Raw genomic sequence first — 26,836 nt, 5'->3', positions numbered from 1 at the left:
AGCAAACTTTAGAAGGTGAAATCGTTATGGAGTAACAACAATGGTTTGTTTTCACTAACCATTTTTCACCCAATGTTAATGTTAGCAATCTCACCAAGACTGGCATGCTAGCTAACTTACCTTGTAATTGAAAGTAATTCACAGGTTGGAATTATGCATTCAGCATACAGTGGGAAAAAAAACATGCGCTGTGTCCCAGTTCGCCTACTATCCGTCCTAAATAGTTTCCGAGATTAGAATGAGTGTGTCCCAAATCGTAGTATGTTGAAATAAGCATCCCAAAGGTACCCGGAAAGTTCAGTAGATTTTCAAAATGTGGGCCTGTGGACACTATTTCAGATAATACAGGCCCGCAACTTATTGCGTCATGGCGGACGAGTGTAACGTTCCTGCTGAAAAGAAAAACAATAGAAACCATTACAGACAGTGTAATGGTTTCCACTACAAATACCATTACAAACCATCAGCTAACCATTAAAACCATTACCATTATTGGTGCTTAATAGTATCCACTAGACATAGCATGCCACCAATAGAAGGCAACAAATTACCAGTAGAGACCCACAGGGACCATTACGGTTTCCATTAAAACCAATACAATTCCCATTATAACCATTACAAATTCTATGAGGGTTTCTATTGTTTTTTTCAGCAGGGGTCTGTGATGCGTCTTCAGCATTCAAGTGTAAGCACTAACTAATTATAGTATAAATTCTATAAGGAATAATGAATGAAGAAAAGCTGAAATGCAACAAGGAGTGTGTTTCCGATTAAAGTGTGAGTAACTAGGCAACAACGTTCTTTTCCATTACATGATGTGTTAGTATGTCAAAGCTACACACTCAAAAGTATGTACTTTTCTTCACAAAAAGAGTACGTACTTTTAGTATAAGTAGGCAAATTGGGACACAGAAATGGAAACCTCCATGTTTGCCAACAAGCTAGCCAGCTAACTGATGAGTGATGTATATTTTCCTGTTAAAACAGTGATCTGTATAGGTATGAAGTGCTACTTTATTTACTGATGATGATGTGCGCAGCCATTTTGATTTAACTCCAGTCCATAAACTGAGAAGGAACCCATAGTTGAGAAGACCACCCCAGTTAACAAGCAGGAATTTCACGTTGAGGGGGCGTTTACTTTGGTATTTCCTGGTTGGAGATTGGGAATTACAAGTTGCCCTCACTAGTCAAATTTCAAGTTTATGCTTCAGCTAATGTTAGCTAGATAACTAATTTTGCTAATAACTAAGAAAAGACTTCATAGAACTCAATTTGTGGTTAGCACCTCCTGCTAACCACACTTTTTTATGTTCAGCAACATTGAGGAACGTTAACATCACTGAAGGTGTCACAAATTGTTAATTTGAGCCATTTTGACACAATACTGACTTCCAGAGTGAGAAATACAACAATAGCTGTACATTCATGTGGAATTCTGTTATAAATACAATGGGCACGGCCATGTTTGAATTGACCTGTAATAAATATGCGAGGTTTATTGCAGTTAGCTAGTCAACTAGTCATGTTAGCTAATGTTAGTAAGGATAAGACCACCTCATCTTTAAGAATTTTGAAAGTTAATTTCATCATTGTCCTGACAAGGAGTGTAATATCACGCAAAAGGAAAAAAAAAACAAGTTTAGATAGCTAACACAGAAGTTACTATTCCATGGCCTCAACGAACAAACATCGGTAAACCTTTACGTCAGCTTGGCTTAACATAACGTTAAATCATTCATCATCAAATTGTATGATCAGCTAAATTTGAATTTGCTTTATCAGTTCATTATTAGGTTCTGTTAGCTAATGATGAATGAATGAATTCTCGATGCTAGCATAGGCTACTTCATACGATGTTATGATAGCTCTGACATTTTTGTAGCTTAGTTCACGCAAACTTGCAAGGAGCTTGCAATTTTTCTAAATTACAACAGATTTTCCACAGATTCGGGCCAAGACACATCATTTGACACCGTCACAACGCACATTCAACCATCCATCCATCTTCTACCACTTACTCCTTCTTCAGGGTCGCGGGGGAACCTGGAGCCAATCCCAGGCTACACCCTGGACAGGGTGCCAGTCCATCGCAGGGCACAATCACATACACACACACACACACACACACCCATTCATACACTACGGACACTTTAGACACGCCAATCAGCCTACCATGCATGTCTTTTGACTGGGGGAGGAAACCGTAGTACCCGGAGGAAACCCCCGCAGCACGGGGAGAACATGCAAACTCCGCACACACATGGCCCCATCGGGAATCGAACCTCGGACCCTGGAGGTGTGCGGCGAACGTGCTAACCACTAAGCCACTGTGCGCCCCGCATTCAACCAAATGTCAATTAATATGCGTTGAACATGAGTACAGCTTAAAAAGGTCTCATTTTCCAACAAACATCACAGCAAAACAATTTTGTGCAATTGCAATTTCACCAAGTAAAGTAGTTTTCTTCGGAAAAAAAAAGCGCAAAAAAACACAAGTTGCACTGCAAATTGAAAATTGCCTCAAACTACATTGCCACCCCAATATAGTCATTAGGTCTACCCTGGCCACCCCATTGGAACTTTTGGCCACGCCCCTGCATGAACACAAGGATGTTCAGCCATTTCAGGTTTTTTAAAACATAAACACTATTAGTGTTAATTAGTGTTCATCTAATTTACATAATGATCACTTTAAAATATTTCTCACGTGCTGTAAATATTGCATTCTGCCATTTTATGACTTGTAGGCAAGGTCATGTAACTTCATACACATACCGAAAACGTCTTGTCCAACCGGTTGGAAGAAATCTTACACTGTCTGAGTGTCTGCTGCTCTTCAATCACACTTGACACAACAACAAACGTGTTCGGCCATTTTGTTACATAACACCCACAGCTTTACAGACGCTACACATGATTCTTAATCCAACACAACTAAAATTTCTTCCATTCAAAAGTCCACAAAACTTGCGAGAGAAACGGGCACGTGACCCGCCAGTTGGAAAGGCGACAAAGCTGCCGCGAGGTGACGGAACGTTGCGGCTCGCGAAGGGGGGGGAGGGGCACGCGAAAACAAGCTCGCGACAACATTCCCGGTGTTGAATGAGCACCTGCAGTCCTCTCGTGGTGTGCGCTCGCGCAGCAGGTAGGCTATGCAATATCGACTCGATCGATACGAGTTTTTCAAGTATGAGCGTGACGGCGACGAACTTCAGCTCCGTCCGCCCGCGAGCTGTCAATCAGGATTAACGGTCACTTTTAAAAAGTCCCTCGTGGCGGCGGTTGGAGCTGAGAGTCTCGCTCACCCCAGCGCGAGGCGACGCCGTCACTACGGGTGATCTCTCCGCGCGCAGAAGAAACTCTCCAGTTATTTATACGTAAGTTTGCTATTGCTCGTGGAATGAGGCGCGTGAACGCACAGGACTAAATAAATAAAGAAGCGAGGACGCGCGTGCAAAGCGTCAGCACTAAAGGCGCACGAGGTCAAACTGGAATAAAAGGGGGAAAAGGCTATCTTTTTGTGGTGGGTCTAAAAAGAACCAATAGGTTCTTCAGGAAGGAAGGGGTGACTGTGAAGGCACGCACGCACGTACCGCATCGCACCGCACGCGGCAACACTGAACCGGACCGGGCGGGACCGACATGGACCCGAGGACGCTCTGCTCCGTGCTGCTCTTGCCTCTTCAGATCTTGTGCTGCACCGTAAAAGCTGTCGTGCGCTTCATCATCCCGGGCAAACGCAGAGATCTGTCCGGGGATGTGGTGCTCATTACAGGAGGAGGACGCGGCATCGGTCGTCACCTGGCCCGAGAGTTCGCCAAGTGCGGGGCAAAGAAGGTATACACCAAATCTAGCAATGGAATAATAATAATAATAACAATAATAATAATACTAATAATAATAATAATAATAATAATAATAATAATAAGGGGGGAAATACGCAGAAGATTACGCACGGCTTTACGCAATTGCTCTCACAATTACACTGCAAGACGCGCGTGCACTAATTGTTAGTCCTGGATGATATGTCAGATCATAATCATGATTCTTCAAGATATTTTCACGATATACGATATGCATATCTTATATTTCGAATTTTAAACTGCTTTGCCTCATTTAAGGAGCTTGTAATCATGAAATGATGGAAAAAATCTCTACTACTAAAGTATAGGAGGGGACATGAAACACTGAGTACCAAAAATTTCAATTTATTTCAAGTATTTTAACTTTTGTGTCTCAAGCATTTTGTTGATGTTTTTTTAGCAAAATTATATTTCCTGATGCGATCTTATGATTATTATAGTGTATTTTTAAAATGGCTTCAAGTATAGAAGCGCTACAAGTTTTTGTTTTGCCATGTCACTGTCGTTTTGTTTCTTGTAACTGTCATGCAACAAAATCGAGGTTGAAATGTTGTATAGAAAATCCTTCATTTTTATCTGTAAAAATGTCAAATAATAATAATAATAATAATAATGATAATAATAATTAAAAATTTTACAAACAACAATATGGGCACATTTGGTTCTCACATCAGGGACAATTGTAACATTCAGTACCAAAATGTTCACTTTAATTTAAATATTTTTTTTTTAATGCTCTGTTAGCTACAGTGAACAACAGTGGTGTAAAAAGCACAGCAAGCTGACGATACACTTACAAATGTATCGTGATGGTAATATATTGAGATGTTTACGTCACATTATCATATCGCTCAGCTCTAATTGGCTCAAAACTGTAACACTTTTTGATTTTTTACACACCACACAAAAACAAAAACCAGTGGAAAATGTTGATTTTATTAAGAAAAAAATCAGTAAGAAGTTTTGTTTCTTCTATGGCTGGGCAATATGATGAGGTGATATCAATATTGCGATACATTCCAATAATGATACACTTCTATAGCTATCTTCAGGTCTCAACGCTTTAAACACCACTGTCTAAACACAACCAAACATATGATACATACTGTGTATCTTGAAAACGATTATAGCAAGATTCGAGCATCCTGACATGATACAAAATGTAATGTTTTACTGGACATATCAGCGATCACACCATCATTTCAGTAAATGAACGGCTGAGTAAATGAACGGAGCTCACTGACATGAATTCAAGGTGACCATGACTAATAAACCGTCCTCAAAACAGACATGAGCCGAGACCTTCAGAGCAGAGATGTGCATATAGTTGAAATTTCATTACATCATATCTATACACATGCTATTTTACATTATTACTAAGCTAATCCATAGATTTTGTGGGTGTTACTGTGCTTTTTCGTTCCACCCCTTCATAAAATATCATTGTTATGATTCCATAGCTTGTAGACACCTTGTTAAATTTTACATAACCTGCTGTTGCACAAGATGTGTGTGTTATTGGGAAACTGTTGTTTGAAACAGTGAAAGGGGCAGGAAATTTGAGAAACCCAAGGAAGAAAACAGACTAGCTATTTTAATGCCCTAATATTGACAGAATTTTCCAGAATTTTTCTCTCGACAGTAGTGCTGTCTGTAGTTCATATCACAGGTTGATATTAACGCACTTGTTCTAAAACAGTATCGTTGTATGACTTGTACAGATGAGACGTATGTTGAACAGTTTTGGAAGGCGTCTCCAGCGTCAGCGTTTTCTAACAGTCAGACCTGAAGCTTTTTCTTTACGTTTTCTGACACTGTCTTATTAGCTTCAAGAGAAAGAAAAAAACATGGGCTGGTGATGGAATGACCGTTTATAGCTGCGTTAACATAAGTTACAGGAACAGGAACTTGTTTGGTGGATGTTCCATAACGTTAAACGTAACTGTAAACAGATAATAAATACAATAAAAATTGTAATCATTGACAAATTGCTGTGGTATAAGAGGAATAAAAAGACTTCCGTATGTGCAGTTATTGGAAAATAATTAACTTCAGGTTGGTAACAGTAACTTCTCACTGCATCAGGCCACATCACACCAGCCTGTCCTTGATTGTTTTCCCATAGCTGCATGCCACTTTCTGTCTGATTCCTTACATTAGGGATACAGTTATAAATATAAGGAATACACTATGGTCTCGCTTGTGCAAATGTATAACCAAAACTTAAGTTGGATGAAAAGATAAATAGAACTTTAGGGTAAGGTTAAATTCAATGTTTGGACCTTGAAATCAAATGGAAAAAGCACAAATTTGTAAAAATAAATAAACAAATAAATAAATAAATAAATTTTAAAAGTCATATGATTTCTTCAGGTTGAAGAAAGCAGCACCTTTTCCCAAGCAAAAACAATATAATGCATAAAAAATGAACAAAAATTCGCTACTTAGAATTACCATAGCAGCACAAATGCCATAATCCAGATAAACATTTACAGCAATGTAATAAGCATAAATGTACTGTATCTATAAATATTAATGTTATTATGGGTTTTAGAGCTTTATGTACTTTGGACTTTGGTCGTAATTGCACTCAAGCCGTGATGTCGTATGTCGTAACGCTTGGCCTGTCAGGCTTGGAAGCAAACCAGGATTTAATGACATCTCGTGGAAAACTGAGAGCACGTACGAAATGTGGCAGCTGCTTCACTCCATCCTAAACATACACACATCCAATGAGGCTCTCGTACTTCAAATAGAAACTGGAAATAAAAAAATTCAAAAACACCAAGCCCTCCCTCACTCCCTCACGTCCCCTAAGCACTTTTACTTGGACTGAGAAAAGGGGGTGGGACTGTTGACATTTGAACGAAATGATGCGCGTTCTAAAGATATTGATGCAACGCTGTAAATATTTAGAAAGCTGCGACAGATTTCATCCATCTCTCACCCAAAAGAAAAGTTTCAGAAAGGGTGAAGTTTTCTGCCAGGAGATGTTAATTTTGGAAGGAGTCTTCAGTGTCAGTCAGACGTAAAGCTGCGACTTTTTCAGATGTTTTCAGAAACTGGAAAGTAAAAGGACCCCATTTACACTAGTATCATGATATTTCATGTAGTTTGTATCCGAAGCCAGACTGAAATCCGACAGCTGTTTTACATGTTAATATGCAAATTATCGTGCTATAGTCAAACACCAAATTCCAGCATCGTTCATTGTTTTGAGTTGATGTATAAACAAGATGGTCATGGAATTTTATGATATTACACGCCATTTTAAATCTTGCTAATGAAACACGGGCATTCATGGAGCACATGCTTTAACCATTCAGTCCCTCCAGAATTTCGTGATTTTGCGATCGAAATGAACGCAAACTCAAGGAAACTACGCAGTATTCGTAGGAGCTTGCAGAGTTGTTCAGAATTATCGCAGATTTGGGCCAAGACGTATCATGTGACGTCATCACAATGCACATTCAGCCAAAACCCTCTTCGATTCACATGCTTCGAACATGAGTACAGCTAAAAGCTCGTATTTACCAACAAACATCACTGTGAAAGAAGCATTTTTTGCCTTAACAATCACCAAAAAAACTCTGCAAAATCCAGTACAGACCGATTATCAGGAGGAGTTTTGGTTGATACATGTGACTTTTAGAGACAGATGTAGTTGCTCTTGTATAACGGGTCTAAAATGCATCTGAAATCTGTTTTGGCTGCATTTACATTTAGATATTTAGCTGGATAATCTGACTATAATCCTAAAACTCAAGAACTCATGAAAGTGTAAACAAGGACCATACATGGAATAAAACACCCCCCCTCCCTCCTCCTTCAAATTTTCCTGCCACATAATGGTAGCATTTATGGTGAGGAAATATTTTCAGTTCTCTGAAATAAATGATTAATCAATCCACAGGTTCTGGCATTCTCTAAAGAACCTTCTTTTTCTTTTTTTTTTGGAATTATTATTTTGAAAGAATGCATATTCTAATTACAGATGCCATCTTGCTGGTACTTTAAGCAGATAAATAAATATAAATCTACCTTATCTTAGCATCAGTACTTTTCTTACACTCAGACAGCAAGGAAACTGAACGGCTTCTTAGTTTTCCTTACTTTACGACTGCAGGCCTGTGATGCCTCAGTGACCACAATGACGAAGGTTTTTTTTTTTTTTATTCAATCTAACCGCTGACTAACCGACGCTACTAAAAATACCGGGCAGCATTGTGGTTTTTCCAGGAGGCATTCAGTAAACAATCTCCTGCAACAGCAGATGAAACCTCCCTGAGAACTACTCCTTGTACTCTTTCCACTGCCGTAAAGACTTTGTTCTTTACAGCCACACGACAAAGGAAGCTCTCAGCACGTCGCTCATTGGCAAGGTGTGAAGGCTTTAGGAACGGCACCTGTACTCGCCAGCTCTACAATCAGCCCATTCTTAAAGAAACTCTGAGAAGCCTGTACCATAAATGCACCTTCAGAAAGCAGAAAAGACCTCGACACACCACCCGCGGCTCCAGGTGCAGCCCGACACGCTCGCTAGCTGCAAGCCGAGAGGCCACTTCAACGTTTAGATTTATAGCTTTTTCACATGTAATATAAAATGTAGCTACATTTTAGTAGCTGTAACAGTTTTCCACATAAGTACAGATCACGTCTGGGTGTTGTTGTTGTTGTTGTTTTTGTAATCCTATAGAATTGGTTTATTTATCGATTTATTTATTGATCACGATGCCAAGCTGTAGCTTTTTGAAAACATTTGCCAGTAACTTTAGGTGATATTGCTTAAAACAAGTAGCTAAAATAAACCACATTAAAATAACGTATACTGACACACTCCAAGGAATATAAAGTGGTCTTATAAACAGCCCACTGGGCCAAATAATTATCGTAAGAGGAGTAACTTGGGACAAAAAAAAAATTACAGAATATTTTGTGCCGCTAAGATTTTTTTAAAATGCAGAACGCATCAAAAATCTGTTCTTCTGATTTAATTTCAAAGTGAATTCGGATTTACTGAAAGTTTATTTCAGCTTCAAAACTTGCTATACATATAAATAATAATATAGATAAACAAAATTAGAATCCATATCCTACTGCTGGAAAAACATCCCATGTTTCCTTGATTTTTATATGTTTATTTTGATTATCATAGTTAAAGTAACTCAGAATACAGTCGTCGTTATCATTTTAGTTTACTCCGGAGTTTGTTCCTAAGTTTAAAACATGGTTGAGTGAGCATCACATTGAACTAACACACTCTCTCGCTCTCTCTCTCTCTCTCTCTCTCTCTCTCTCTCTCTCTTTAGCAGTTAAGATGATCTTAACTTTATGATGCTTTTAGGTAACTGGATCTCTAAACGTGGACAAGGTTGTATTTTTATGCCTAAGTGCATCTATATGAGGTCTTTGAGGTCCCAGGACTGAGCATTTGTGCATGTCAGATCATCCTAACAGATCACAAAGTTCTCATCGGTTCTCTGGTCATCGCCTCAGGCACAATGACAGCTAGTAAAGGTGCCGAAACTGGAACTGGTAGTGAGGTGTTAAGGAAGTGAGCCTCATGTAAATTGTACTGTTGCTTTATGTGGGTGTGTGTGTGTGTGTGTGTGTATGTGTGTGTGGTGGGGGAAGGCAGCAGGGCTGCATACAGCTCCCAGCTGGGCAGTGCCCTGTGGCTGACCCCACTGTCTCCACACTAATTAGACAGCGGCAGGCGACTGCCTCCTGAACTCCTGGTGGCCTTCTTCTCCACCCCCTGCGTTCACACACACACTCACAAAGTCACTACTATTAACACACAATGTGTTTACAAAAATTAGATTTGGGCAATAATCTGATCAACGTGTTTACGTTATTTAAGTAATCTGATAAAAGGAAACCGTTCTAAACACAGCACCTGTGGAATTTGTGCTGCCAATAAACATTATATCCTGCCAGTAAAGAGAATAGTTCTGGCATAAATTTTAAACACACTGGTCTATTTTAGCCCCTTCAACCAATCTCCAGTTACTGAATAATTTGTTTTAAATAATTAGCCTTGAAGATTGAAAGTTGAAAGTGATTTAAAGTTGTTTTTTATGCCATTTATTACTATAGAAGCCATTTCCTGCAATCTGGTAATCGAAAATCTAATGACGAACTTTTAATGTTATTTATCCTTTGTGAAAAATGATGGGTGCAGTTATTGGATCATAAACAACGATTCTCCATCGTGAAGACTTTAAAATCGGAAAACTTAAAGAAACAGTTTTACCATGGGCTGTTACAAAATGTGCTGACACCGGAGACTCCTTACATAAATATTCCATAAATAATGGTTTCCTCACAGAAAATTTCACCATCAACAATTAAACAGTCCCTCCGGGATTTCACGGTTTTGCGATCGCAGAACTCAATGCAAAATCAAGGAAACGCAGCAATATTCATAGGATCTTGCAATTGTTCCGAATCACCGCAGATTTGAGCCAAGAAGCATCATGTGACCTCATCACAATGCTCATTCGGTCAAAGCGCTCAACATGAGTACAGCTAAAAGGTCTCATTTACCAACAAAAAAACTAAATACCGTGCAAAACAATTTCGTGTAATTGCAATTTCGCCGAGTAGTTTTCTACAAAAAAAGCAGAATAAACTCTTTTTGGAAAAAAGCCGCACTAAAATCGAGATTTCTGGCGGCAACAATCAAAAAAACATCCACAAAATCCTACACGAAGTTTGTTAAGTAACATTTTTAATGTTTATTGGATCGTTGAGTTTAAATGAAGTCAAGCGCTCCTCATACAAGTTCCTGTGAACGAGTTGTTACTATAGAAACGATAAAGAATCCAAATAATAGATACATCATATTAATATTAACATGTGATTCAATTTGTAGTTGGATTGCCATCCAAGCTTCTGACCAATCAGAATCGAGAACAGGGTGAACATGCTATAAACATTTAACACTGCGCTTGCAAACATATAGCTTTGTCATCGCTGGTGTCGTATTGCCAAAAACAAAATGAAAAACTTTAGTGTCTCCATGTGCTTGGCAGTTCAGTATAGGTGTCCATCCGTCTCTATAAAAGGATTAGCGATAGCCTGTGGCTTGTTGTATTACCCTACTGTATGCTAATGTCGAGTAAGCCGTTGCTTACTTTAAAGACTTTTCATGATAAGACTCTGAGATAACTGCTACACCAGGATTGTATTGTGATGTGTGTCCTCCAAAGAAAATATCAAGTTTGTTGTCAAATCCCATTATAAGATCAATCTAGACCTTTCCACTAATTGCCTCATCAGCCGTGCAAACAGAGCAGAGTCACGCAAAGATACCTGGTCAGGGTTATCCTGCAGAATCCAATCACGCGAGGCCCAGGAGTTGACGCAAAAGCGTTTCTCTAAACCGCCTCTCATCCGTAAAACAAACGCTGCCAGGCATGCTCCTGTTAGTCCTGCTGTGCGCCGATAAAACATCTCCACTGACTGGATTTAGTAGAATGGAATAGCAAACACTAGAGTGGAGAACCCTGAGGTGTACTGGATGGGAAGCCGTGTTTAAGAATGTTATTGCAAAAGAACATTTTGTTAACCGAAATAGCATTTTATATGCAGATAATTGAAGTGGAATTTTAAAAGCCTCAGCAAAGCCTTCCTTTGTCAGGATCCTATGTAATTACAGGGTATAAAAAGGCCTGGGTTTGGCAATTTAAAAAGTACGAATGAGTTTAATTGCACTCTTACACATCGGAGAAGAATTTTTCCACAAGAACGTGAATAAATGTGGAGCAATTACTGACAACGGCGCCTTATCACAGCTGAAGAAATTAGTTCAATCAGGCAGGAAGTGCATACATTTGTATGCACTTTAAAAGATTTTTTTTTTTAAATTTGCCTGCACTTCAATATTATATCATATCATGTAGTCAAATACAGTGGCAGACCAAAGCTGTAAAGAGTTTTTTTTCCACACATCATTGCTTTAAGTTGTCAAATACAATCTACAATTTTAGCCACCTCATCGTTCGCTCACCTCTTTTTTTCTCTCACACACACTTTTCAGCAGTGTTTCCAGCGTCTTGGAGCAGAAAATGACTAAACCCATCTGCCTACTAGGCCATGTAATGACACCAAGAATGTGTGTGAGAGAGCAAGAGATGAAGAATAGCCAGCATCATCCCTTATTTCATTACCTTTCCCTGACCCCACGGACTGACAGATCTAATTGCCCAATCACGGCCCCCCGTGTCCCTGTCCTGGCCAATTCCCTCGCACGGTCATCTCTCTTAATCCCCCCGATGTCTGTGTGGCCTCGCTGTTCTCTCAGTAATAGCCACTTTTCTTTTCTTCACCCTAACAGGTCACAGAGAAAAGGAATCTATATCTTATGTTTTCTGTGTAGAAGAAAACTAAAACTATTTTACTAGCAAGGAGGGATCTTGTACATTCTCTGCTGCCTTATTCAGAAAGTGAAATTTTGACTTTGGACACAAGATCATTTCTCATGATTTTCTCCAAACAAAATTTCAAATGAATCTCATGTCAGGCACTTACACCATTCATTATGAAATATTGTGGTCACGCCATAAGCACAGTTAGAGATTGCAGGAGAGTGGGCGGGGTTAAAGATTCTAAATGAGCGGAAGGGTGTGGTTAGAGATCGTGCCGGAGTGTGGGCGGGGTTACAGATTCTAAATGAGTGGAAGGGTGTTCTTAGAGATTGTGCAGGAATGTGGGCGGGGTTACAGATTCTAAATGAGTGGAAGGGTGTTTTAGAAATTGTGCAGGAATGTGGGCGGGGTTACAGATTCTAAATGAGTGGAAGGGTTTGGTTAGTGATCGTGCAGGTGTGTGGGCGGGGTTACAGATTCTAAATGAGTGGAAGGGTGTAGTTAGAGATTGTGCAGGAGTGTGGGCGGGGTTACAGATTCTAAATGAGTGGAAGAGTGTAGTTAGAGATTGTGCAGGAGTGTGGGCGGGGTTACAGATTCTAAATGAGTGGAAGGAGATTGTGCAGGAGTGTGGGTGGGGTTACAGATTCTGCAGGAGTGGAAGGGTGTGGTTAGAGATTGTGCAGGAGTGTGGGTGGGGTTACAGATTCTGCAGGAGTGGAAGGGTGTGGTTCGAGATCGTGCAGGAGTGTGGACGGGGTTAGAATGTGTGCTGAAGCTGAGGGTATGGTTAGAATTTCTGTGTTTGGGCATGTACAATGTTTCTGTGGGAGCAGGAGGGTGTGGTTACAGTTTCTGTGGGAGCAGGTGGGCGTGATTAGAGTTTCTGTGGGAGCAGGAGGGTGTGGTTAGACTTTCTGTGGGAACAGGAGGGTGTGGTTAGAGTAGAAATGCTACAAACCTACTGTTTGCTTCTTAAAACGACCTTGTATCGGATATGCAGTATTCCACATTTTTTTGACCCTTGACCTACAATCTCTGTCTCCTACCAGCTGATTCTGTGGGGCCGCACAGAGAAGTGCCTGAAGGACACGTGTGAGGAGATAACGCTCATGGGGACGGAGTGCCATTACTTTATATGCGATGTGGCCAACAGGGAGGAAGTGTATAAGCAAGCCAAAGTGGTACGAGAAAAGGTAATTATGCATAACTGTTGTTTAAAATGACATGCCATTTATACAACGAAGTGCTTAACCTTTATGTTTACTAAAAATACCAAAAAATGAATACTGGCTTGCTGGTTGAATTCCCTAAATGGAAATAATATGCAAATTATGCAAAATCGTATTAAAAGCATTTAGATTACAGTGATAGAGTCCATTTGGACTTTATAATAAAAAGGGGAAAAATGAAAAGTGTGATTAAAACCAATTTTAATCATCAGTTTTTCACAATCTCCCTTCACACCTGCTGTCAATGGTGTTGAGCGTGTATTTCTATATAAAATATAAACCACTAATAAATAAGATTAATGAAATTATATTGTTCAGTACTGTCTAGGTCAATGGGGAATCCATGATTAAGTAGAGCACAGATCATGAGGTTAAGAGGAAGGTTTATATCCATTCGACCTCCAATGACTCGACTCATCTGCTAGCTCAACTCTCATCTGACCCCCCCCCCAATGGCCTGTATAGAGATATAAATAACTCTTCACTTAAAATGTCTAAAGACGATAAGAATGTGCTGTACGGCTGGCTTTCAGCTCCCATCACTGTGGGAACACAGCCAGATGAGTAAGTGGATCACTCTTATGTGGGATCTTACAGGTGGTCTGTGTCATGTTTTCTTCATCATGACAGGTAGGAGACGTCACTATCCTGGTGAACAATGCCGCAGTGGTGCATGGGAAGAGTCTGATGGACAGCGACGATGACGCCCTGCTGAAGTCGCAGCATATCAACACGATGGGGCAGTTCTGGGTAAGTCCCTAAAGTGAACGTCTGGATGTCTGGAATCTTCGTAGCTATTTGTAGTCTGTTCATCAAACAGGAAGTAGTAATAGGTGCACAATTGTTCGTGTTCAAATCAAACGACAGCTTCATCTGTGATGGTATTAGAGTTTTTCGTTTTGATTTCATATAAGAAAAGACGAACCAGTCACACCATCTAATGAGAATGCTTTTAAAGCTTATTTAAAGCGTAACACATGCATGACTCATCTCCGATTTGTTCTGTAGCTATTAAGCTGACATTTCCTCTCCAAATAAAAAAACAATGACTCCATAAGAACCAACTCTGTTGTGTTGATTTATAAAGAGAAACACCGTTTCAAACAACCAATAATAAGCATAATATGTTCAATGTTTTATACCACAATGCTGTGGAATTCTCAATTCTAATCAGTCAGAATGTGTTGATTCATTTTCTGTTATAGCAGCTCTGAGAATAGTGTCTGCTGTAATTCACATCAGGTGTATCACAGGTTAATATTAATGCACTCATTCTAATGCTTTATCACATATACTAACAAAGACAAACGCATCATTGTTAATCTAGTGAAGCTTTCTGTAAGGAGTTGGTTTCTTGTTTTGTCTTGTTTTGTTTCTGTCTAATTAAGGTCACGTGAACAACTGCTTTTAGCGGTTATAAGTAATAACTAACTTGTTACATAGACATTCCGTATTAAATGTAACTATAATTTCATTTATTTTTTTTAAGTATGACGGCTGCATCACACCAACCCATCATTGATTGTTTTCCTATAACAGCATGCCCTGTTGTGTTGATGAACACTACATTGTTTCATTTTCACTCACAACATTGTAGACTTTGTTGAAAACCCTGAACAATGAAGCAGTGTTGAATTTGTCTTTACTACTTGGTCTGTAAAATCATTACGAGCTACTTCAGTTAAAAGGGAAGAGCACTTTTATCTCACTGTAAGAAAGGAGCTGATAGATTGATAATATTCGTCCCAGATGGAGGTTCGACGTTCCTGTCAGTTTCCGTCCGCTATTATATTCGGAGATGGTGTACGGTTTCAGTTTCCCCTCTGAAGGCTTCAGAGCCCTGTTTAGAAGGAAACACAAATCAGGCTTACATGCAGAGAAAGATAGGAAGATGGGAGAACATTAATAGAAGCACTAGTGGTTGCTGATTCTCCCAGTGGCATCATTTGGTGTAAGAACGAGGGAAATTCCAAATTACAGACTTCCCATCAAAACACTTGGCACATCACAGTGAGCGTCTAGACCTTTCCATCTGGACTTTTCCTGGCTTGACAAGAGATCAAACGGGTCTATCTCAGGATAAACGAGTTGTACATGTCTGCTTAAGAAATGGAAAACCTCACTTGCGGTTAAGACATTCTTTGCATCATTCTTTCCCCCGTGTGAGTTCCAAACACCTGCAGGAGATCCGATATAATCACCTTCCTCATAGGTGTCTGTTGTTCTTTTTATCTCTCAGACTACAAAAGCGTTCCTGCCTCGTATGCTGGAGCTTCAGACGGGACACGTCGTCTGTGTCAACTCCATCCTGTCCCTCTCACCCATACCCGGCACCATAGACTACTGCACATCCAAGGCCTCGTCTCTGGCATTCATGGAGAGCCTGACCCTCGGCCTTTTGGACTGCCCCGGGGTGGGATGCACCACTGTGCTCCCCTTCCACACCAACACCGAGATGTTCCAGGGCATGAGATTGAGGTGAGACATCAGATCTGGCTCTGCAGGACATATTTTGTAATATTCATTTAATCCTGGTTATGTTTGAGTTAAAATCATACATATTAATTGGTCATTTTAGTCAGAAACAGTATATATCTGAAATTGAAAAATCACAATGTACACAACTTAAATCTGCATGTTGTGCTTAGATCAAGGTGACCATTTTTAATTTGTTCTTAATATCAAACAATATGAAAAAATATGGAAAAATTAACCAATTTTTGTTTGACTTTCTGTAATGAGCAAAAACAAATACAAAGAAACTTTTAAGGTTATATTTGATTATAAAGCAGTATAAAATGGAAGTTAAAAAAATTACGGACATAATAATAATAATAATAATAATAATAATAATAATAATAATAATAATACAAATATCATTTGAGCTAATTGTGGCCTAACGATAAAATAAAAGTTTGTTTTTACGTTTTAAATTAAAATAAAAGTTTATTTAATTTTTGTTTTTACATATATGAGAAATCTAAAGTGTATTAATCTCTGTCATGTTCAATTTATCTCATATTTTGTAAAAATCACTTTGGAAAAATTCTGAAATTTTACTGATATCATAATCAATATTCCCTCAATACACGTTTCTCACGTATCGAGGTACAAACTGTTGTTTTTAGCTTTTCTATTTCTGTCCTACGATCTTAATTAGGATGATGCCATGCTAAAATAGATTGTGTATTAAATCAATCCTTTTTACCAACGTAAAATAAAATTGCAATTGAAATCTTCCACAAGTTTGTAAAAATGTGACACTATGTGTTGTTTCACTAAATAGTGTGCCGCATATCAATTAGCATGATATTTTGGTCCTAACCCTCAGGATCCCCAGGGATGTGTGTGTATTTTTCTAAACACTATTTATGATTGTTATATATATGGTATTTTGAAATAGACATGACATGTTTTAACCCATATTTTGTTTGGTTTCAACAGGTTCCCTAAACTCTTCCCACCATTGAAACCAGAGTTAGTTGCACAGAGAACAGTGGATGCCGTCAGAACCAACACAGCCTTCGTTTATCTTCCATGGTCCATGAATGCACTGGTTATCCTCAAAAGGTATGACCTGTATGAGAGGATAAACTGGGTGATGGAACAGTACAGTTTTGATGTATTTGTTGTGATCTGGAGTTCTCAACATTGATAACATTGTGTATCATCAGCGAAGGCGTGAAAGAAGAGTCTTAGGTTTGTCCTTCTGGTGAAAACTTGAACGTTTCTATGTAGACCCCTATAGCAAAGGCATTTTCTGTTGTAAGTTATCATTTTTAAACATTCAAAAAATAATAATCTTCTAAAGATTATTAGATCATCAGTATCAGCATTACGCCATGCACTTGACAGAATGCTTTATTAATTCATTTATATAGGAAGTAAAAAAAAATTCAAAATCAAACAGTAGGGCAGTGGTGGCTCAGTGGTTAATGGCTCTGGGTTACTGATCAGAAGGTCAGGAGTTCAAGCCCCAGCACTTCCAAGCTACCACTGTTGGGCCCTTGGGCAAGGCCCTTAACCCTCAATTGCTCAGTTGTATAAATGAGATAAATGTAAGTCGCTCTGGATAAGAGCATCTGCCAAATGCCATAAATGTAATGTAATGTAAACAGCAGGAAGGCCTGAAAACTTGCACAATATGAAAAATCAGCATGATGAGAAAAATCATGAAGGTCATGGATTCTTGACCTTTCTCTTTCTATGCAGTAAATACATGCAGAAAGTACAGTCTTGTTTGTTTGTTTGTTTTTTTCTAACACGCATCCTTTCTGTGTTTTATCTCCTGAAACAGCATCTTACCCCAAAGCGCTCTGGAGGAAATCCAAAGGTTCTCTGGAACTTACACGTGCATGAACACTTTCAAAGGCCGGACATAAGAACCACTACACCGCTAAGTTTGTCTGTGACCTTAATTAAAAATGGAGTGTGTAACACTTCCGTGTGCCGGACATAGCTGATCAGAAACTCGGAAACAGCGGGAAAAAGTCATGATTCGAGGAGTCAGCTGTTTCTGCAGAGTTTTCTAGAGACTTTTAATGGAGGAGAAATAAAGAGATGGCACATTGCGGTCGGTGTTGTTCAGACTGCACGTCAGATTTTGCTGGTTGAAAGACTGAACTGTTCATCCAGCAAACAAAGTACAGCATACAGACTCATGAGATTTTGGATTTGTACTTAACCTACTCTTATAAAAAAAAAAAAAAACAGTCTATTTTTTAACAAACTGTCACTCAAAATACAACATTTGAATAAAATACAGTTTGGAGATAAAAACACATTTTTGGGGTGTTCTAGGAAAAATGTCAGATATTCCTGAAGGGATTTGAGCTTCACATCGTTGCCAGTTTTGGGTGGACATCTCCTTAACGAATGTGACACCATGGCAGCTTTTTTTCCCAGCTCAGGAAATGAGCTCAGAGTGTGTGTGTGTGTGTGTGTGTGTGTGTGTGTGTGTGTGGGTGGGTGGGTGGGTGTGTGTGTGTGTGTGTATGTGTGTGAGATTGAGAGAGAGAGAGAGAGAGAGACTATGTGTCTAGCCCTGTCACTGTGAATGTGAATGTTAAAGACCGCCACAGAAAGTTAGCAAAGGGAAACGTACCATCACATACAAACCTGATGGTTTGATATTGATCTGCAGCATGTGGTGCTGATTTATTAAGATACCACATGCTAGGTGATTCGTTACATGAATTAAATTACATTACATGCGAAGTACATCTAGACACGAATCTAAGTTAGGTTTTGGCATGTGCTATTTGTTCTTGATAGTCATTATGTGAGTCATAATTGCACATCCACTCTTTACATAACACAGATTAAAGGCTGTGAGATGCATAAAAAAAACTACTAAATACAATATCTATGTTCTGTTCACATTTATAAATGAAAACCTTTTTACCTTTTCACTGTCTTTTAATACTTTTGGTATTGGAGGTTTGACTGTATGGTGAATATCTCATATAAAGCCAACAGTGGCACCTTTTGATCATTCTGAGATGCTGAGGCATAATTTTGCTACATGTTCTCATTATTAAAACAAAACAGACTTTTGCAAATTTAATACATGCCCACCAGACGCATTCATTTGGCACACAATTGCTAGTATTGGTGGAGTAATTCATTACATTATTATGGTTTTGTCACTAATCTACAGTGATGTAGATGCCTTTATCCTGAAGTGCTTTTCAGTCACCAAAAATAGAACAAATGGGTGATAAGAATACTCTCAAGCTAAAACCCTTCTAGAGAGGAGTTAGTACAGCAGCAAACACATTATAGGCCAAGTTGTTGGGTTTTGTTTTTGTTTTTTTGTTTTTTCTTTTTGTTTTTTTGCATTAGTGCTCATTTAAGTGCTTGGTAAAGAGGTATGTCTTTATTCTTCATTTGATGATTCAGCTGTTTGGACAGCCAGGGGAAGTTCATTCCACCATCTGGGTACCAGAACAGAAAAGAGTATTGATGCATGACTTCCTTCTACCTTGAAGCATGGTGGGTTGAGGATAGAGGCTCAAAGGGAATGTGGTGCATAGCAGGGTTCAATAAGTGCCTTCAGGTAGACAGTAGTCTGTTTTTTTGGCTTTGTAGGTAAGCATAAGTGTTTTAAATCTGATGTGGGCAGCAACACTGAGCCAGTGGAAGAAGCGCAAACAAGACTGTCTTGAGAACAAGACAGGCTTAACAACCTATGAGCCAAGTTGCACAGTGTAACAGGTGACCATGCTTAGAATCTGTTTTATGACAACCTGCAAATATTTAACCATGAATTCATTGAACTGTTATGAGTATCTGTCTGCTCCTACACATTAGGTATATATACATACTATAGTTCACAGGGTTCACACCTTGCCTTCAGCAAAATAGATTTTAAGTTTTATTGAATTGAACATGATAAAAACTAAATAATCAGTGTAGAAATGTAATGATTTAAATTCTACACTGACTGGATCAATGCCAAAATTCAAATCTAACTAAACTCCAACTATTCATATTATAATGACTATTAAGTGAAAAACAAAGAAAACTAGAAAGCATGAACGTCATTTTCCAGCTCACACAATCTATTTCAGCAACTTTTGTTCCTCCGCTTTTCTATACCAATTTCTCCTCGCTTATATTCTTGCTGCATGTTGATTTTCCAGAATTCGACCCTGAAGCACTCATCTTCAGCAGGAGCAGGGTAGACCGTCCCATGAAGCCTGCACAGCTGTGGGCACTGCACAGCTGTATACACTTAGTTATTTGGGCATATTTTGGTGTTTTTGGGAGTCTGTAGGGATGGGTTTGCGGTATGTGTATTATGGGAGAGGAGTTAGCATCATATTAATGTAGAGTCGAAACAGTATGAGTATAACTCAGTCTTTCCAGTCATGACCCCATGCTACAGTGATGTCTTTAAGCAGTGCTGCTTATCATTTCTTTTATAACATCTCGTCACAATAACGATAAAAGTATGATTCATTGTACAGTCCTACTATCTAGCTAGCCAATAGTTAGCCGATTATAATCTCATTAATATAAGTTCTTTCAACTGATACTTTTAAAATAGGGTGTATTAACCAAGTTAAGTTATTGTTACAATGCAAAGACCAAGAAGGAAATTCATGCTAACACCAGCCAAATATGAAAATGTTTGCTAACTAGACAGCATATATCTAATTGTCATAATGTTGGTGTGCTGTGCTTCTTCTTTTAGCCACCATAGCTATATCTCACAAACATAGTTTTTTTTTTTCCACATAAATATGATACTAACTTTAGAAACCTGCAATATAGCAGTAGTCTGAGGTTGTACTCCAATTTGTCAGTTTGTTAGGAATACACTATTAGAAAAAAAGAGTTTTTCAATGGTTCTTTAAGGAGATCTCAGGGCAGATTGTGCTTTTAAAGATGCCATATAGTAGTAGTCTGGGGTTTTACATTGAATTGCCAGTTTGTTGAGCATATACTCAGAAAAGGAGTTCTTGGCAAAGCAAGTGCTTTTAAAGATGCCATATAGCAGCAGTATGGGGTTGTACACCAATTTGCCAGTGTGTTAGGTATACACTCTAAGAAAAGGGGTTCTTCAGTGGTTCTACAAGAGGTTCTTGCCATAGTTAATGCTTTTTAAAAATGCCAAATAGCAGTAGCTTGAGACTGTTCACCAATTTGCTAGTATATTAGGTATACAGTCTTAGAAAAAGGGTTCTTCAATGCTTTCTTAAGTTGTTCTTGGGTTAGTTAAGGGTTCTTTGCTTCTTAAACGTTTTTAACACACAGTTGTAGGCTTCTCCACAGATCCTTTATGGTTTCCCCCAGAAGGACAACTGAAGAACCCTTACGACTTTACCTTTTTTCTCAGAAAGTAGTAGCTAATAAACTCTTGACACTAAATCAACAGGATTTTTCTTGTGCACGGATTAAGGATCACTCAGCAGACTATGAGCTCACCTCAGTCACTGCTGAAGTGCAAGTCTGAACAATGAAAAGCAAAAGAGAAAAATGGGGAAATGCCCAGTCTCTGGCTGCCAAACAAGCCACATAAACGATCGTTTGAATCACCAAGTGCTGCAAACACCTTCCTCAAACGATTACAACACCATGCATGCACTGTGATCTGTATTTGACCTGCTCAGCAGACATGGGGAAAAAAGCCATAAGTGGAATGTGCTCTGCTCAGGGAAATAGGAGCCTCTTGCAGGGACTGGTTTTCATTGCCCCAGATCAGCCCTTTCCAAAGCTGGGAAGAAGCATGTGGGTCACAGAGTTACCAAGCACTGCGCATATGTTCAAGGAGAAGGGTCGGAGTCCCAAAAGGAAGGTTCAGTGCAGGGTTAGCCAAATATAAGATAAATCACGACATTTACAGGAGGAGAAAGCGAGTGAGGCGACTCACTTAGGGTCTGTATGCTAGGGCGTACAGGCCAACCACAGGTGCTGAGGAAAAACTGAGTCATAAAACGCATACTGGTTTGCTCGTAAAATTCAGCTTGAATAACATTGGATAATCTGTTATGCTCGAAATGATCCATTAGAGTGGAAACCCATTTAGATTTTAAAGGTAGAGATTCCTGGGACACTAAAAAAGTCCCCAATACCTCAACCACATTTAGAATAATGATAAAAGTCTTAGATCTGTGCGTGTTTTATTTCCCCTCTCTGGTTTCCCAGAAGAGAGGCTTTGTAGAGTCTTAATGCAGAAATCCTTGTGGTTATGCAGCGATATTATCCATAGATCCACAGTATGAAGAATTGCAAGGGCTTATGATGCAACTGAAGAATTTATTTCCTTTTGAAACTCAAAAAAGCATCATGGCTGGAAAGTCTCTAGGGGAACAAACTAACCTGACAAAATGTTTTGTTGTTGTTGTTATTTTATTTTTGTTTAGTTTTTTTGCTGCAATGTTTAAAAGTAGACAAGCTCATTATCCCTTCAAGATACTTTCTTTTTGGCTAGTCACATCCAAAATGATAATAGTGGATATTCATGGACATTCCTTACAGGTTGTTTCATTCAATCCAACAATCATAAATCAGTTAAGCTACTGACATGGAAAAGTTAGGGTTGTCTTCAAACTTGTGAATTTATAGTATCCTATAGTGTCAAAAAATTTCTAGTCCCAGTTTGGCACAGCTTTCATTCATCATGTAAAAACCTATGACAAAACGGGACAGCGTTGACCTTCTTTGAGGAGTGATCTCCATGCCTCAGTTGTCATGTCAGGTAAGAATTATGGCCAGCTGAGGCTCATGGTCAAGGGTCAAGTGTGCTCACAGCAAGCCTGGATATCAGAAAACTTTGTGGAATAGAAAATACCCATACTGTGTGGCCACATTCATGAAAATATTAAAGCTTCTAGAAAAAAGTAGCAGCTAATTGGCTGATTCATACAAAATACATATACATATATATATATATATATATATATATATATATATATATATATATATATATATATATATATATATATATTCTCTAAGAGTCTGAGCATAGTTTACAGCATAGCACTAAAATCACTACTGCCAAATTTTTAGCAAATATACCATTTGACATTTAGTAAGCATTAGAATGTTTGCTTTCATGTATGAAATCATTTTTGTTTTATTTTTCCTCTGCATTCCATTAATTACAATTTTATTTATACCAGCTATATGCGTACCTTGCAGGTCATCTGTGCTTTTCCTCATAATGTTAGAATTCTCCCTATTCTTTACTAAAAGATTATCCCAACAGAAACTTCTAGTGCTACTCTGGACAACCTTCAAGATTTTCTGAACAGTAGGTTAAAATATGTGTCTGTTTCATGTGTCTCAGAGGTAGCACTGGTTAGCATTCACCTTCCTAGATTACACACTGGTTAAGTCCTTGTTACAAAAGTCTGCTATAGCAGGCAGTACCGGTTCTCATAACATGACATAAATGCCCCAGTGCCAGTATTATAATAGATAACATTTGATCGATATTGTAAGTTTCTCTCGACAGTTTAATAAACAAGTTGTAAGTGCTACTTAGGAAAACTCTTAGTGGTAGAATTTATTTTCTCCTTGAACTACAATAATAACATTGGACCCAAAATGTGTTTTTAAATAACATTATCAAAGGCCTTAGATGTCCCGTGAATCTATGTGATTTACATATGGAATAACTCATAAAAGCATGGATTATTTTCTGCAGTGGGTATTACCCATCTATCTATCTATCCATGCATCCATTTTCCCTACTGCTTAGCCTACACAGAGTCATGGAGTAACCTAGAGCCAATCCTAGGGTGCAAGGCAGGGGACACCGTGGACGGGATGCAAGCCCATCGCAGGACACAATCACACACACATTCACACACTACAGACAATTTACAGATACCAATCAGCCTATAACACATGTCTTTGGACTAAGGGAGGAAACTGGAGTACCTGGAAGAGACCCCGCACCACAGAGAGAATGTGTAGGCTCCATGCGCACAAGGGTGAGACAGGATTTGGACCCCCAACTCTGTAGGTGGGAGGCAAATGTGCTAACCACTAAGAAAGTACAAAGCACTGACACCCAAGACTCCTTCCATATTGTTGAATAAATGTCTCCTAACAAAGAACATCACCACATCAACCATTATACTTTTTTTTTTGTTAAACAACAACAGTGCGCATTAATATAATCCTATTGTTTATGCTACGGCTGGAAACTACTGTCTGAGCCATGTGGGTATACAAAATTACAGCACACCTTCTGACCAATCAGCTTTGAGCATTCAACCGCACTGTTGTATACATGTATTTATGCCAAAGTGCTGTAGAATTCTCAATTTTCATTGGTCAGAAGGTTTTGATAAAATTTCTATAACAGGAACTGTTGCAAAAGTTCCCACTGTAAGGTAAATCACATGTTTATAGTAAAAGCGCTCATCCGTATACATTATTGTTTCTATAGTAACAACTTACATTGTGGACACTCAGCATAAACTGGTTAAAAAATGTGTAATTGTCAGTTGGGTGAAGTTTTCTGTAAGGAGATGTTTATTTAACATTTTTGAAAGGAGTCTCCAATGTCAGTGCTTTGTAATGATTGGTAAAGCTTTAACTTGAAATTTTTTCCAACACTGGACAGTCTTCAGGATGGATCACTTTCCATGTCATGTTTTGTTCCTAACTTAACATTTAACATGATTTACAGCTCCTCTGAGGCTGTATTGATATTCCAAAAATGATAGTGCCATTTCAGTGAAACTGACCCAGAGCTAGAGATCTCAAAATATGGTACCATTTAAGGTCCAGATTAAGGCAGAAAAATATCTAACAGGACTCTGCTTGAGCTCAGCTGAATTGGGGTGTATGCTTTAACACAAACACTTCCTCTGTGCACAGACTGTACAGAGAGAAACTTATCTGCATGGCCATCTCTGCTGAGAGCCATTTTTAGAGTGCTGGAGTGAACTTCCTGTCCCACTCTATCTTGTTTTTCATTAGTGCTGGTTTCTGGAACGGCGTTATCGCAGCGACAGATCAAAGCCACGGACTACAACAGAGCGGCAGAGATCACAGCCAGTTCCAGACACATTCAGCGAGGAATTACATAACGGGGTGGAACCAGGTCAGGTCAAATCACCTTCCTCCACATTGCCCTGCTTTACACCATGGACTTTTTCTGCCAAGGAAGCTTTAGCTCTGCTCATGCTCAAGAGCACAAAGAACACTGAACATTGGGTTTGATTGTATTACGATGTTTTGGGGTAATTGAGGAAACATTTATCCATTACAAATGATTCATTCTCTGAATCTGTACAAACTGGACAACACAGTATCGTATGTTATCACATAACGGGGGCAGGTCACAGGCATGAAGCTAATAATAAGAAGCAAAAAAAGGAGCCTTGAAATAAAATCTCTACAATATAAAACTGTTCTGTGGTTCATCACCAACAATTTACTCAAATTTACCTTAAGCATGGGCTTCAGGTCTGATCTTTAACCACTAGACAATGACACCAGAGGACAGGGATCCATTCAGACACCAGGAATGGACACTGAGAATCTATATAGACAATGGGCATCCATATAGACAATGGGGTTCCGTACAGTGTCTGTACGGATCCCCATTGTCTGTACAGTCCCCGTTATCTGAGAATCCATACAGTCACTGGGAATCTATAAAGGGACTGGGAATCCATACAGATGCTGAGAATTCATACAGACACCGGGAATCTGTATGGAAACTAGGGATCCATACAGACAGTGGTAACCTAAACAGATACTGGGAATCTGTATACATACTGGGGATCTGTACAAACGCTATGAATCCGTAACGGGCACTGGGAATTCATACAGACACTGGGTATCCTTACAGACACTGTATGGATCCCAGTTGTCTGAGAATCCATACAGTCACTGGGAATCTGTATAGACACTGGGGATCCATACAGACACTGGGAAACCCTACATACACAATGAATGTGTATAGACACTGGGGATCCATATGGACACTATACAGGCACTGGGAACTTGTGTAGACATAGAGAATCCTTCCAGTTCCTAGGAATCCATGCAGACACCAGGGATCCGTACACATTCTTTGGCCACATTCTGACTGGTTGCACAACCAAGATATTAACAAAGTTATTTTCAACAACCAAATTATGAACAATCTGATCACGTCCTCACAACCAAGTCTGCAACTTTGTTCCAGAGGAAGTGTCTCTTGTTACTGCAGCCCCAGTGCTAATCAAGGTTAAATAATTTAGTTGGTCATGAAAAGGATATGAGCTGTGTGTATGCCTAACAGCCAGACTGAATGAGTGGAGAAGACAGCTTAAAGTGTTCACACTCACTCTAAACCTGCAGGTCCAGTCATGACTGAGCAAGCAACCAGATGCGTTTCGAAACGTTCAGTCATTAATTAGTAAAGACAGAGTTCCTTCGTAGGAAACAAAGTGAGTCACCTTTGGCTGACCCGTTGCCGCTTTGTTTGCTCTCGTCGGATTTATGAGGTTGTTTGATGTGAGGACCCACGGGGATTTAAATCAGCAACATCACAGGGTTCTGTCTGACAACCGGCGTCAGTTTATCAATAAATCCGTCAGATAAGTCATCGTTGATCTTTCAGAGACGATCAGCGAGCCAGAAAGCGTGAGCACATTTCTGCACAGAGCATCCATCACTTCACAGCAGAAAAATGTTGTCATTTTTTTTTTTTTTCAGGGCACAAATGATTTTTCTCGCACTTTCCAACCAAGAACATTATCAGAATGTTAAGTATTAACATATAGTATTCGACAGGTTCTAAGATGTTGAGGCTGTAACTTTACAATAGCATTCCCAAAATGGTCAAAAAACATTTGCTGTAATAATGATTTGCTTCATGTTGCCCACCGTTAGAACCAAACCTTCCTAGAAT

The 26,836-nt window shown here is 39.1% G+C and overlaps 1 protein-coding gene across 1 annotated transcript; it reads left to right on the top strand.

The window, feature by feature from the left end:
- Positions 1 to 2,830: 2,830 nt before the first annotated feature.
- On the top strand, positions 2,831 to 19,036 carry dhrs3b (dehydrogenase/reductase (SDR family) member 3b). Its single transcript, XM_053653070.1, has 6 exons — positions 2,831 to 3,840; positions 13,291 to 13,434; positions 14,101 to 14,220; positions 15,710 to 15,948; positions 16,915 to 17,040; positions 17,768 to 19,036. The coding sequence occupies exons 1-6, from the start codon at positions 3,646 to 3,648 to the stop codon at positions 17,850 to 17,852; spliced, it is 909 nt and encodes a 302-aa protein (XP_053509045.1). The 5' UTR covers positions 2,831 to 3,645; the 3' UTR covers positions 17,853 to 19,036.
- The last annotated feature ends 7,800 nt before the right edge of the window (positions 19,037 to 26,836 follow it).

The sequence above is a fragment of the Ictalurus furcatus genome, chromosome 21, assembly GCF_023375685.1.
Source record: "Ictalurus furcatus strain D&B chromosome 21, Billie_1.0, whole genome shotgun sequence".
Taxonomy (NCBI): domain Eukaryota; kingdom Metazoa; phylum Chordata; class Actinopteri; order Siluriformes; family Ictaluridae; genus Ictalurus; species Ictalurus furcatus.
This window is presented reverse-complemented; position numbering and strand designations above follow the sequence as displayed.

Bases quoted from the DNA above. Each gene is read 5' to 3' on its own strand.
- dhrs3b (XM_053653070.1), top strand. From the start codon at position 3,646: ATGGACCCGAGGACGCTCTGCTCCGTGCTGCTCTTGCCTCTTCAGATC. The intron at 3,841-13,290 runs GTATACACCAAA...GTCTCCTACCAG, and splicing joins CCAAGTGCGGGGCAAAGAAG to CTGATTCTGTGGGGCCGCAC. The intron at 14,221-15,709 runs GTAAGTCCCTAA...TTTATCTCTCAG, and splicing joins ACACGATGGGGCAGTTCTGG to ACTACAAAAGCGTTCCTGCC.